General features: G+C 34.6%; 1 protein-coding gene across 2 annotated transcripts in view; it reads right to left on the bottom strand.

The window, feature by feature from the left end:
* Positions 1-15805, bottom strand: part of LOC111059816 — a 380452-nt gene that overhangs the window by 229848 nt on the left and 134799 nt on the right. For both annotated transcript variants that reach the window (XM_039435597.1, XM_039435598.1), the window contains 3 exons: positions 7992-8175; positions 5770-5824; positions 1659-1865 (listed from right to left, as the gene is read on the bottom strand). In XM_039435597.1, coding sequence (XP_039291531.1) covers positions 1659-1865; positions 5770-5824; positions 7992-8175 — 446 coding nt within the window. The remainder of the gene's footprint in view (positions 1-1658; positions 1866-5769; positions 5825-7991; positions 8176-15805) is intronic.

Here is a 15805-nt window from a genome sequence, read left to right as displayed (position 1 = left end):
TTTTTAGTAATTAAAGGCCATTTTTCTCAAGAATATTATGGAGCTCCTACAATTTTCCCAGAAATGAGACTCATGTCAGTTGATAGGGCTTACGAATAGCTTATTCATGGTATGAATTTGAAGAAAATCGTTAGAGCCGTTCTCGAGAAAAACGTGAAAAGTTTGGTTTTTTAGTAATCATCCGCCATTTTTTCCGCCATATTGAATTGAATTTTATTGATTTTCTGTGATCTGATCTGTGAATACGATAACTCCATTCCTAATCAACCGATTGACTTGAAATTCTAAACTTAAGGTCCTCATACCATGAGGATCCGACAATAAGAAATTCAATAAAATTCAATTCAAGATGGTGGAAAAAATGGCGGATAATTACTAAAGAACCATTTTTTTCACGGTTTTCTCGAGAACGGCTTTTACGATTTTCTCCAAATTCATACCATGGATAGCTATTCATAGGCCCTATCAACTGACATGAGTCTCATTTCTGGGAAAATTTCAGGAGCTCCGTAATATTATTGAGAAAAGTGGCAGATAATCACTTATAAACCATGTTTTTCACGGTTTTCTCGAAAACGGCTCTGTCGATTTTCTTCAAATTCATACCCTGTATAGTTATTTATCAGCTCCATCAACTGGCATGAGTCTCCTTCCTGGGAAACTAATAGGGGTTCACCCCATCCTTGAGAAATGGACTTAGTAACCTCCTTCTCGTGCATGAGGTAGGTAGGTAGAGCAGTTCATAAAAAGAAAACATATACTCGAGATATTTCATCTGTAGAACAGCTGTTTCGACGACTTTTGAAAAATATCGAATTTCAAAATTTACACAAAGGAAAAAGTACTCTGAAAACAATTATACACATAATTATACAGAAGTCTGATCGTAGTTTCAAATATGTTGCCGCCAATTGTCATTATTGTCAATATTGATCAATCAACTCCAAATTTTTAAGACGTTGGGCCTATTCTTTGAACCTTTCTACAGGTTAAGTTCGTTGGACAACAAAATTGACTCACTCCTTCGTCCTTATCCAGGGTATATAAATAACATTGTAAGTGAATAAGAAAAAAATTGTTGTGATTTATCATTTCGTCAGCTGAATAATTCATTGCATGCAATTACATCAGTTCTTTCCCCATCCATCCATTCATAACATCAGCTGAGGTTATTTGGAAGCTAGCATACAGACAGAGACCTTGATGCGCTGACACATGAATTCAGGTGGTCAATATAGAACATGTTTTATAACTTCCACATCAACAAACTGGTACGAGTTGATATATAAATGTGCGGTTTCCACCATTTATTCCCTCTTTTGGAACTCTGTATTGAAATCATGTATCACATGACCACTCTCCCATTAAAAAAAATGTATTCATATGTGGGTCAAAGATGTTGAGGCGATAGAGGAATTTTTTAACAGTAATTTTTCATTGAAGAAATATCCAGCTGTTTCCATAATCTTCACCAACACTGCATAGTTGAATGTTGCGGGTTTTGAAGATTGCAATACAACAGTTCTTGAGCGATCTCTCCAACCCAGGGCGTCACTAGTTATAATACAACAGTTCTTGTGCGAGTTCTCCAACCCAGGGGGTCAATAGTTATATTTCCCCTGTTACTAATATGTGGAAATCAATCTTTAGCCACTCACGTTGCAATGTTAAGATCGGACAGTAGTTCACCAGTAGGCTTGAAATTGAAGACGATCTTATAATCACCACCTGCATGTTTGGGAAGTAAACTATCGGGCCTCTCTGATTCTGAGGGATAAGCCCTGAATATCTCATAGGGATCAAGTGCCACACCCTGTCCATTCCATCTCACTGCTTCTTCCACTGAGAGGATCAACGCTTGCCTCCTGGAACACATCATACATTTCTGATTACTATATTGATTTATAACATTATATTGTCATATATTACATTGAAACTCAACTAATTTTATTGAATTTAATTTGAAATATTATTTTTCCTTATTTTTATCTGCGCATGCGCAAAAGGTTTACTTTACGCTCCCGAATCATTCGCGCATGCGCAGAATAGTTTCTTTACGCTCCCTAATCAGCTGATGATAAGCAGGTCGCCAAAAGTACGACAGATCTTAAACTAAAAAGTCGGTAAGCAGCCATTCCATGATGGATATCAGTGAAGACGAACTATTAACTCCGCCAGATATAGGTGAGATAGCAAAAGAAGTATCTCTAGATTTGCTGCCTCGAAAATCTAAGGATTATGAGAAGAAATACAATGAGTTCGTGAATTGGTGCTCCGAAAAGAAAGTTAAAAAAATATCTGAGAATGTACTATTGGTGTACTTCTCACAAAAAGCCAAGTTAATGAAGCCACCTATTTTATGGAGTACATACTCAATGTTAAAATCTACGTTGAAAGTGGAAAAATATATTGATATAGGTGTGGTGGATTCACGGAGGATTGGCAGCCTTGATTGTGGGTTGATTAGTTTGCGCTTTCCTCCCCTTCCCCCTCTCATAAGAGGCAAGATAACCTCTCTCCCTCACCCCTCCTTCATTCTCCCCGTTTATCTTTTAAACCAGCATTTCAAGAATTGTGCTCGAGAAGTCAACATCGTTTTCGTTTCGTTTCTCCTGTTTCCGTGGCATTTGAGCTGAACGCAATTACCTCGTTTCGTTTCGTGATATATGTATAATATCATATAGGCCTACGCATAAAGACAGGATATCGTCAGCAGTAACTTCTACACACGAGATACAGTCCACTTTCTCGCCAGTTCCAAGGTTAGTGCAAATTAAAGACTTACTTTTGGGGTTGTCGAAGTTTTCGTGAATTCAAATCTTAACTGTACCCCAATCCATAGGTTTGGGGACAGGACGGGACTACCAAGGTGTATTTTATAAATTGATTTCTTTCCTTAAGCAACAGTCTGTAGGATATAAGGCAATCAAGTCCAAAACTTTGAGTGAAAACGACGTTACTCGATTTTTGCTAGAAGCTCCAAATAAGATTTATTTGATGAAGAAAGTTGTTTTGATTTCCGTGATAGCAGGGGCTTGCCGCAGAGACGAACTAGTCAAATTGGAAATGAGTGATGTTGAAGACAAAGATTCTGTAATGATTGTTACCATTTCGGACACAAAGACATAAAACAAGAATTTTCACAATCACCAACAACGGTACTAATAATAGTTTGGATTATTCAAAGTTATGTAGACAGTATTTCAGTTTGAGGCCTAAAAATCCAACGACAAATCGTTTGTTCCTTAATTACAGGAGTGGGGCTTGCACCACAATTGCAAAAATTCCATCTGAAATTGCACATTTTCTAGGCTTGCCAGAACCTACACGTTATACTGGGCATTGCTTTCGTCGCACGTCGGCTACATTGTTGGTGAATGGAGGGGGTGATATACCTCAATTGAAAAGTCACGGGAGCTGGAAGAGCACTTCCAGCAAGAGAACAAAAAATGCAACGAGTCACAAAATTCTTTGAAGTCCCCGAAAAGAAAATAACAATCCGTCAATGACATCGGTTGAACTTCCAAAAAATATTCAACAAAATCAGAACCTTCGTCAAGAAAATACAGTATCAGTAGGATCAGGTCTTTTATTTCAAAACTGTAATAATTGTACATTCAACATAACAGTCAACAACAATAACAATATCTAGTAGGTTGAATCTGTTCTTTCCTAGTTTAACATTCAAACACTACCGGTATCATTTAGTAATAGAAGTATATTGAATAAATCGTGTTTGAATTAAAAATATCCATTTGTGGGCTAATATATGTATTGCATTCTTATAAATTTAATTATTATCTTTAGAAGTGAAATCAAAACTGTGTCAAATTAACGAAATGTAAACAAACATTAAAAAATGCGAACTCGCATTTGTGAATATTGGCGCCTAATTTTCGTAAGGACTGGTGGCGAAGTTGGATAAGGCGTCGACATGAATGTATACTGTTTCACAACTGTCCAAGGTGTTCGAACCTCATTCCTGACAATTTTTTTCACATTTGATAATACTGTTTTTTCATTCTTGTAATTCAAAAATATATAGGTAATGGAAAATTAATTACTGTTTTTGAAATTGACTGAATAAATTAGTCAATTTCACTATTAAATCAATTCATAAGAATAATTAAAAAAAAAACTCAAACTCAAAATCATTTATTTGCCAATTATAAAGATAACAATAATGAATAAAACAAATACTTCATACTTATACAGAATAAAAATAAAATTTTAACTTAAAATTTAATTGGCGTTGCCAGCAAAACCTAAGTTTGTGTGCTAGCAACGTGTACCAAAAGATTTCATTTAATTTAACATAAACATAAAAGATGATTAAACATTTTATTTGAATGGTAGTAATAATAAATAAATAAGTCAAATAATAATAATTGTAGTAATATAATATCTGAAAAAAATATAACTTAGTGAAAATAATATCAAAGAGAAAAGTTTTTTTTAATAAAGTAGATTCTAACTGTACATGAGGCGAAAAACATTGTTACTTCTGATCCATCTCTCTATATTTTTAATGGCTGATTTATTAAATCTATCTAAGATTAATTTGTCTGGCAAAATATTCATCAATCTATTACTCATGTATATGAACTGCCTGCGGCATACTGTTAAATTTGTTCTAGGAATGCGGTAATGAGATGATGAACGGAAATTATACGACGGAATGTTAGTTTCAAAGAGATTTTTATACTTATGAACGGCTATAATTAAGTTTTTCACGTAAAGTTGTCTCACTGTTAAAACTGGGAACTCTGCAAAAAGGCTATGGCTGGGATATCGTCTTGGTCTTCCAAGTGCAGCTTTTAAAATATATCTTTGAATTACGGAGATTTTATTAAAATGGATGTCCAATGCTCCACCCCGTACCCTAATACCATATTGCAATATGGACTTTATGGACAATATGGACATTATTCAATAATTTGTAGTAATTGAGAACTGAAATACTGTAATTTAACAACAGGTTTGTACAGTTGTAGAAAAATTTTGTATGGAATTCGCGCGTAATGCTTCTTTATTGCTCTTGCAAAATTATCACGCTCCGCTTCGCGTCGCGTGATAACTGTTTTGCGAGAGCGATAAAGTCGCGCATTACGCTCTTAATACATAAATAGCTATTGCGAGTTCTAGTCCGCGAATCTATTCGCGGGTTTAATTATTGAAAATTTAATTGATAAAGCGATTAGCTCTCCAATGTGTGGATTATAACGTGTGTTTATCACGTTTCTTGAATGTTATATTATGATCTTAGCTTCATGCTATACAAACAGGAGTGAGTCGGCATTTGGCCTGCGAGTCAAGGTCTGGATTGTATCACATTAACAGATTTTTAATTTCGTATTTTTAATCTTATTTTTTTTTTTTTAAAGGAATCATCATAAACGTACCCAGGCTAATGAACCCAGGTCCATAATCACGATGATTCTCCAAAAAAATATTACAGACTATAATTTATTATTATTCTCGAAGCATTATTATTCCAGGCCCAAGCTTTTCCAATAGTTTTTGTGAGCTACTGGTTCTAGTATTGAAGCATTGCTTACCTGAGGGATCTTGTCTTAAGAATTCAATTATAGGCTGTCTCAGACCGGGCATTTGAAGCCTACATAATTGTATTTCGGGGTTTGAGTTGGTGTAGGGTAAGGTAGTGTTCTGGTAAATCATCTTGTAGAAGTTCATCTATAACTTCAAGCATCAATAAAGAAGCTGAAGAATAATCACAATAATAGAGGAGGAAAATAAATTAAATTTTACCTGGCATCCACAGTTGTCTGTATGAGATCTTGTTTTTCAAATTCTAGTGTGCCCCCTGAAACACACATGTAGAAAGAAATGATATTAACTATTTTTACAAGAATCAGTCTTCTCCACCCCCTTCCCCTTCTTCTTCTTCTTCTTCTTCTTCTCTTCTTCTTCTTCTTCTTCTTCTTCTTCTTCTTCTTCTTCTTCTTTTTCTCCCTAAAGTCTGGGATAAGTTGTAGAAAAGGAGAGTAACAATATCAAGTGATTATCATGTTTCAAGTAACAAAACTGATTGAGAGATTTTCCCATGGTCAGTTGGAAAATGGATTAGATTAAATTATAGTCATTTATCTATGTATGTTACAACATTTACTGTAAATAAATGAATACAATTTTATTGTCAGCCAGCCAAAAAAGCACAAGACAAAGTCACACAAATAGAACATGAAATAGACTGTCACTCATTAAGAGACACATTGTTACTATTACATTGCTATTTAGATTACATTTCCAAATATTACAAATAACAAAGACAATATATTACAAAATTAAGTAATTGAGCAGCTAGTTCATACGTGCTAACAATAAGAATTAAGGTTTGCTGATTCTGCTCTCGTAGAATCCACTTAATTTATAAAAAGGATTGCCAGCCAATCGTTTAATTTGAACAGTTTTTGAGGTGTTTGTTGGAGGTGTAGCGGTAACTTATTATACACCTCTTGCCCAACTGCTTAGAAACTGTTTAAAGATTTAGACAATCTTTGGTATTCGATATAGATCTTTCTATTGTTTTTGGTATTCACAGAGTGAACAGTATTTCTTAATTGATAACGATGCAGATTCTCCTTAGTGTATAACAAAACAGGATATATGTACTGATTTATTACTGTAAGAATTTTATTATTCCTATGAATAAAGGCCTACAGTGTTCTAAAAAAGGTAATTCCGTAATTATTCGCACGGCTTTTTTGTAGCAGGAGAATATCGTTAATGTGCGCTGAATTTCCCCTGAATAAGACATGAGACTGTGAAAGAAAGAAAAGTATGCTGTCCTTAAAAATATTTTTGGTACCGTATTGTCAAGGCTTCTCAGCAGATAGATCACTCTACACAGCTTTAGTGCTTACATAATTGACATGAGGATCCCAAGTGAGTTTTGGATCTAAATGAACACCAAGAAATTTTATACTAGATGCGTTGAGATCCGTATTTCAAAATGAAATTGATTCTTTCTGTCTTATCTGAATTCAATACAAATTCATTTGCCCTGAACCAGAGAGATGCTCGTTCCATCGTACTCTCCGTCTCTTGGATAAGGCCTCTCAAATCATTATTGGTGTGCAAGAGTGTCATCTGCGTAGAGCACCGTATCAGACCCTATGTAGGCAGGCAGATCAAAAAATGAAAAGGGCCAAGTATTGAGCCTTGTGGCACGCCTGATTCTATATTTAACAATGAAGACTTATTATTATCACTGCCTACAGTCACCAATCGCGTATGGCTCGTTAGCTACGCCCTCAAAAGCTTAAGGGCAGTGTGCCCATTATATACTATAATAACCATTATTATAATTGTGTATGTTTTTTGAGAAATAAATTTGGATTTGAAAAATAAATTTGAATTTGTTCACAGTGAAGTCGATTGAAACTTTCCCTGATGCCAAGAAAATGGTTGGATAGAAGCATGTACGGAAATGTACGGAAAAAAATGAATAGAGCTGCAGTGTGACTTATGTGTGATGGTAATTCGAGATATAGCTAAACGGGCTTCGGCAAACGACGGTGCAAAGACCAACCATTTATGTCAGTGATTTGTGCCATTTATGTCATTTATGTCACTACATGTCTCACATTGCTATGTTTGATTTCATGTAACGACTCTGCAACCGGGCATAAGTTTTTTATATGAACGAATACTACGCAGCCTAAATGGACGGTGTCCATCTTTGTGAATGCAAAAGTATTCATCGTTGATTAATAAATTATTGGCCGACGGGCAGACAATGCGCTGTCAGCCACTTGGTTCAGCGTTGCCAACGCCGCAGCATTAGCGGCATAACATGAGTGTGCTTTAGCGTTGCGTGTTTAGTGCCGCGTTGGTAGCGCCAAGTATAACATGGACATTCAACGCCCTCTTTCTCGCGTCAATATCGCAGCGTTATCAGCGCTCGTATAACTTGGGCCCAACTGGTGTCGAGGTGAAAAATTGTTGGTATAAAGACGTAAAATTCTTACCATATTTGATTGGTTTGAAAGTAGTCTCATTCAAGTATTTGAGTTCGGTGATTGAGACTGACATAGATTGACCATCATCTAGAATTTTTGGCACAATGTATATGCCATCACAGGTTTCTATATCACGCACAGCTACCAAAACTTCCACTTTGTTCACTATTCTTAGAAATTTCAAGTCCTGTTTCTAAAAAAATACAATATATTAAAATTAGTGGTTTATTTTCAACAATCATAGATTCAAGAATCCTCAGGATATCATGGACGGATAGGGTAACCAAACAGGAGGTGTTGAGGAGAATGAATATGGTCAAAAGCATGAAATTAAGGAAGCTGCAATACTTGGGCAATATAATGCGCAATAAGGAACGATATTGAGTTAATGCAAGTATAGACAAGAAAATAATAAGAAGATATCTCATGATATAGGTCGTTTCTGTTCCAAATTTTATTCAATCTGATTCACAATATTCACAAATTATGAGAAAAAAATCATACAGCTTGACAGTATTGGAGTAATATGTTGATAATATTATAAAATACATAGAGGTCTAATTATTAAACAATAACTTCAGACAAGAATTCAAACATGCTACACCAGGAACAATTTGTGAATTCGGATAGAAAAATACTGCTTGCTGAGAGTACAAAACTCTACGTCTGCGAGCAGGAATGAATATCTGATAATTAATAAATTTATAGAGAAGTAGAAAAATAAGAAAGAAAGAAAAATTAGCAACTTATCACTAACACATTCACACTAACCATGCTCACTTTCCAATTCTAGCTCATTTTCCCAATGCAAAACCACCACTATCAAATTATTTTAACTATGTAACCACATTGAATTAGATCCCTAGATAGTCAGGCATAAGACCTCTAAGCCATCCAAGAACTTTCGTTTCGAAAACAAGTCGAGTTTGTGTTCTCCTTATTTCAAGAGGAATATTGTTGAAAAACTTAGGGCAAAGAAATATCAACTATTCCTGGAAACAAGTGATATACGATAAAGGAAGTCTTAGTTAATCAGATGTCACTCTCCCAGTTTGATAACTAGGAACATCCCTGAACAACGCATGACCACAGTTTCCAGACATAACATAAAACATATACAATACCTTGAAAACAAATATATATCTAAGAGGCAATCATCTGAGACTCTGGAAGATAGGGAAAGATTGTTCATATCTACCCTCCTTCTTGATGGCACGAACTATGGGTTTTTGTATAGTTATCAAGGGCTTCAAGTGACTAATGTGAGTGAAGCCCCAACAATTTATACTGTAGCTGATTCTTGAATCGATAAGTGCAAAATATAGCTGCCTCAGGACACTCATAGGGATAAATTTATTCAAAAAGTAGAACTTCCTCAGTATTAACAGCAGATGGCTTTTTATTGACCGAAGCGAAGCTGAGGTCTTAGTTTCGACTCAATCGGCTTTTGTCTGTTTGTCTGTTTGTTTGTTTGTACCGCAATTAAAGTCGTAGTTATTGTCCGATTTGGATGTAATTTGGTTTGCAAGTTCTTTGGAACAAGGCACAGAAACGTATGTGTAACGATTTTTGATAAGACTTCCGGTTTTTTTGTAATATTCAAAAAACCCCAAACGTTACTTCTTAAAGATATCATTAAAGATACAGCAATTCATGTTCCTACTTTTTCGCATCTGTTGTTACCAGGGCATGGTGTCCAAGACACCAGCGTAGTTTGATACACTGTGGGACCCAGGTTCAAACCTCGTTCCGACCAGATTTTTTTGCAGACGATACTAATTGTTTTATCTCATTCTAATAATATATCATTATAAAACTATTTTTATTACCATATAGAATAATTAAATTGAATCATATTATTATTATCAAATTGAAAGGATAAATTATTTTTAAAAATCTTTAATATCAATACATAAATAACTATTATTATCTATGTTACAGATAACTCAACTATTTTAGTTGTGAACAATTTTTATAATCATAAAATTAATCAACTAATAAATCAACAACCATTGCAGACAGTATTTATCATCATAAACATTTCTTTAATCTTCAACTTTTTTTATTCATAACTATCAGTTATTATTTTAGTTATTTTTAACTGAATTTTCAGTTTATCCGGTACAATAATAATTATTGTATTGAATGCATTTTCTGTGCATTTTTGTGTCGCTCTACCGTGTCAAGTCTTTTGTTTCCCTGTAGGTATGAGATCGGAAACCGATTTGTGAGCATTAACATTCTGCATAGGCTTAGCAAGTCATATATAACATTGAATCCACTTTTCATTAAAAACATCATTAGCAACCTCCTGTCATTGTCACCAAAAAACTAATATTATTTAGAATCATTTTCCATCTCACCATCGTCTGTGAGACGATTCATCATCTAAATTGCCTACTGCATATTCCATTTTCCCGTCAGTTGACCGATTTCTTGAATTAATTATTGGAAAAGTTGTAATATATGTTTAGGCTATATTGTAAATATGGAGACGATATAGAGGTACCTTCTTGATAAGTCCGGTGTCCCTTCAAACAGTGTTTCTAGCACTTTCAATGGAGAAAATAATACATGACATGGCTAAATCTTCACAATATATTACTGACCTTACTGTGATGGCCCTTCTCATTAGATTGAAAGTTGTATTCATGAGCGAGGTCTACTGTTTGCAGAACTACTAGTATCTGGTTATTTATGTTCAACAGATCTCCAAAACGGCTCTAACGATTTTTACGAAATATTTGGAACATAGTGGGTTTATTGACTGAAGCGAAGCTGAAGTCTCAGTTTCTATTCGATTGGCTTTTGTCTGTTCGTTTGTTTATACTGCAGTTACAGTCACAGTTATTGTCCGATTTGGATGAAATTTGGTGAACAAGTTCTTTGAAACAAGGCGCAGAAATGTATGTGTAACGATTTTTGGTAAGACCTCCGGTTTTTTTGTAATATTTAAAAAACCGTAAACTAACCTAAAAAGCTACTTCTTCGTATCTTTGAAGATACAGCAATTCATGCTCCTACTTTTTCGCGTCTTTGTTACCAGGGCATGGTGTCCATGACGGTTAGAGCGTAGTTTGATACACTGTTGCGCCCAGGTTCAAATCTCGTTCAGACAAGATATCTTTTGCAGACGATACTAATTTTGTTTCATCTTATTCCAATAATATCTCTTCTTCTTTTCTCTCTCTATATCTATAAAAGGCTAAGCCCCGACAGACTGAAATCACACCACAGCCCAAACTACTGAGCCTAAGAACTTGAAGTTTTGCACAATTGTTTATGGTAGCCTCAAAACATTCACTAAGGAAGGATTTTTAGAAATTTGCCCTCCTGAGGGAGCTGGGGCCCCCCAAAAATGTTGTACTTTTTAACCGTTCAGTTCAAAGCAAAGTCATAACAAACTTTTTTGTTCAGCTACGAAAAAAAAATTAGATCTATGCAGAAAAATTCTGATCAGGAACCCAGGGGGGTTCAAGAGAGGGCATTTTTCAAAAATGTTGATGTAAAATCACACTACAGCTGAAACTAATTGGCCTACAGACTTATAACTTTGCACAAATATTCTTAAAAACATGCTAGGCGCGCACTAAGAGCGGATTTTGAGATATTTTGCCTCTAAGGGTTTCAAAGGATGAAAAAGGATCCTATTTAGTAAGGTTATGAACATGGTAATGTGAACGCCATATGGATCTGAGATAATAAATTGACACATGATATTCTAACATAATGCTGTAATCATAGGAAAGCTTAAAATAATTTTGTCAATCAGCTGATCAAATAAACTTTACGCGAGCTTGCCACGTGTGTATCCCATATTTTTGTATGCTTGGCCACGCAGTTCGGTTTGTGCCTTCTATTAGCCTTCTAATTATTTTTCAAATTAAAATTTTATTGCTTTCAAAAATCACATTGAAAACTTTCTTAATACACAAAAATATAGGTCTACCTAAATTCATTTGTAGCACGGCCAGAAAAATACAAATTTGAGTACCAGCCATGAGTTCATTCAATATAACTTATATATATTTTCCATTAATTTTTTGTGAATAAAAAGTACGAGTTGATGAGAAATGTGAGAAATCCTTATTATATTTGATCCAAATTGTTATTCATATTGTAGTAGTCGGGGTCCCTGCAATCAAAAGTTTTTTTCTGTGGCTAATAAATTTCATATTGACCATGATGTATCCAGTGTCCACAATGGAAGTGATTGAACTAGGTACTGAAAATTAATGGCTTACTGGTCCCTCATAGAATTAGAGAATAGAGATCAATAATAAAAATTAGGAACAAGATTGGCTCAAGGACTGATCCCTGTGATACACCACAGTCCACTCCCTGAATCTCACTCTTCACACCTGCAATGGTTAGAAAAGAACCAGTCATGAGCTACACCCCTGATGCCAGCATCAACTTTGAGAATACTGACAGCAGGGATATAGGTCTATAATATTGTTAAACTTCAATCGAGAACCTGACTTGGAAACTGGCTCCACTCTCGCTAGCTTCATCTCAGAAGGAAACACCCGAGTAGAGAGACTATAAATTGAAAATATCAACTAGAATGGAAACTATGGCCAGCGCAACATTTTTCAATAATCCAGAAGATATACCATCATCCCCACAATATTCACCATTTTCCAATCCTCCAATGTAAACTAAGAGCTCATCATAGGTAACAGCTTCAAGGAATAGACTTCTGCTGATTAGTTTCCTTGAAGATACTATGATAGTCCATGTTATCAGCTCCACTATTAGAAATAAGCAGCGACGTCTCTGCCAATGCTTACAAAGAACTCATTTATTATTATTATTATTTTTATTGCATCCCATTGAAAAGATTCGACAATGTTTTCGCATCAATAACAATTTCATCCTTGTGTTCTATTTTAAATTCTTTTAGGGGTTGACATTTTTTTGGATTTCCACAAAGCCTATTCAAAACTTGCCACTTTAGCTGTGGAGGCATTAGATTTAATACTTTCCTTTTTCCATATTCTCCATTTTTTTCCAAATCAAGTGACTGTCTCGTTCATATTATTATGTACAATAACAATAGTGCAGAACTTCAACCACAACTGTTAAGCTACTCAAGTTCTTTTCTTTTTTTCCATCATGATACTGTTTCTTTATAATAATTGCATTGTAAAAATATTTGTAAAATATGTCAGTTTTGTGAATAAAAAAAAATTATAATCCATTTTTTTCTAGGAAGAGTTTCGAAGTTATATTTTATTCTCAAGTTATCGAAGTTTCTTTTCATTTTTTTTAATAATTTATCACGCAAGTGGACAGCACATAGACCATCCATGGTTATCATTCGTTTGAGCTTCTTCTAATTCATTGAATTTTTTTTGGATTCGACTCTCACCTTTGAACAATCAATAAAATTTTCAAATACCTTAAAAAATTTATCAAGTTCATTATTGCTACAGAAAACATCACCACAATCATGAGTTTATTCGAGTATTGTCATGTATTCAGTTTGTTGAAGTCGATTTTGTATTTATCTTTACAAGAATTTCTACTACTATTATCTAGGTTAGCGCGAATTGTCAATGTTATAGCTCTATGATCACCAATTAAATCCTTAATAACTGCACATTTTTCAAATATGGAAAATTTTGTCATCTCATAAATACGTGGTCAATGCAATAATGAACTTGATAAATTTTTTAAGGTATTTGAAAATTTTATTGATTGTTCAAAGGTGAGAGTCGAATCCAAAAAAAATCAATGAATTAGAAGAAGCTCAAACGATGAATAACCATGGATGGTCTGAACTTCGCACTGTTCATATTTTTCGAGTGTTTTGAGAAGGGAACAATAGACAACACTAAAGTGTCCAGCTATCCTAGCATCAGCAATATTTTTCGACAGATCATAGAGACACTGGATTCTAGAGAACAAATGTTCTTCTTTGGCTTTAAGAACATTCAATGAATTTTCAACTTAATTGCTCATTTTTCAATCGAATAGAAACAAACAACAAATAACAGAAACTCACAGTATACAGATCCAATATTCTAGATAATAGACAAACAAAAATTGAATAATAATTGATATTACTCTTTGTTAAACAATATATAATCTCACACACAATATATATCCAAAATGACACAATGTAATTGAGCCTTGACTGACATCTGAGAACTAAAGTCTCACAAATGACGATTCTACTATGCACAGTCAACTGACAACAATACACCATTCCACAATAAATTATAGGGTATTCAATACATGCATACTACTCAACATTACCAATATAACAAAAATAACTTCCATAAACGATTCCAATGCAGCAGTAATGATGATATCGCATATTAATCTACAAAAGCAATAAGTTGAACAATCAAGATAAGCTTGTTTACAACAAGCCAGTTAGAAACGTCATATTCCAATGTGTCTGTCATAAGCATGAATGTACAGGACCATATAACCCAGCATACTCAAAAAAAACCAATGACTAACAAATAAAATTGAACAAATGTCAAAGCTTGAAAACGTCTTCAAGGTAGATGATCCGGCCCAGAGGACCAATGTTTCTTCTGGTAAATAGTGGACTGTATTTTGTTTACTAAATTTGGATTCAACCTTGTTTCCAACAGAGAGACTGACAAACACATGAAAACAAAACACTCACCTCAACAATATTCTATCCCGCCATCATCATACCAAATCTGAGTATTTGGGCAATAGGGAAGGGGAGCAAGAGAAAATAATAATGGGAATTTGGAAGGGAAAACACTCAAACCTGACAAAACAGCGATTACAGATTGGCGGCCCTGTTCCCCGCTTGACGGTTTCAATGTTTTAAGGTTCATTCCAATTTAAAGATTTAGAATAATGTGAAGTTAATTTTAAATCACTGAAGAAGCTTTAAGGTATACCAAATTCATTCAATTCTCACAACAATACACAAATTACACAAATAGCGAGAAAACTTTTCAATACAAGAAAAATCTGGAGTGGTGCACTCACACAACTTTCCTTGCCATTATGAAAATTTATCACCAGACTCTAGTGTTCCCGCGCATCTCAAGTCTACTATTCAAAGATCCAAGCCAGCTGGTGACAGGACAATAAGGCTGGAGACACACGAAGTTTGCTATCTCTTCATAGTGAATGATTTAATAGAATCAACAGTTTGAAATTGAAATAATAACATTTTCTCGAATTTCGAGCTTATTTCCAATTTCAGGTGAAAAAGTTAATGATCATTAATTGAAGAGATTTTCATGCTCAATCTTTTCCACTTGGAATTTTTTGTTTAAATTATATCTAAAGCCTGATTATTGGGAATCTAAAATCAAACTTTGCATAGATGAGGCGGAGCTCCTGAGACTTTTACAGATATGGGACTTGTGGCAGTTGATAGAGCTTATCAATGACTATTTTAAGTACAAATTTGATCAAACACACACACACACACACACACACACACACCACACACACACACACACACACACACACACACACACACACACACACACACACACACAGACCTATACCCAAAAACCACTTTTTTGGACTCAGGAGACCTTGAAACGTATAGAAATTTGCAAATTAAGGTACCTTAATTTTTTTCTGAAAGCAATACACTCCTTACCAATGGTAATAGGGCAAGGAAAGTAACAAGCCAATAACAAAACAAATTTGAACAATTATCAACTGACTCGCACTCGGAAAATGTTACTAGACATTAATTCTGGAGATTTTCATGCTCAATCTTTTCCACTTGAAATTTTTTGTTCAAATTTATCTGAAGCCTGATAATTAGGTATCTAAATTAGAATTTTGCATAGATGGGGTGGAGCTCC

Source organism: Nilaparvata lugens, chromosome 9 (assembly GCF_014356525.2).
Source record: "Nilaparvata lugens isolate BPH chromosome 9, ASM1435652v1, whole genome shotgun sequence".
Lineage (NCBI taxonomy): Eukaryota > Metazoa > Arthropoda > Insecta > Hemiptera > Delphacidae > Nilaparvata > Nilaparvata lugens.
Note: the sequence above shows the minus strand (reverse complement) of the source record. Positions and strands in the feature narration are given on the sequence as shown.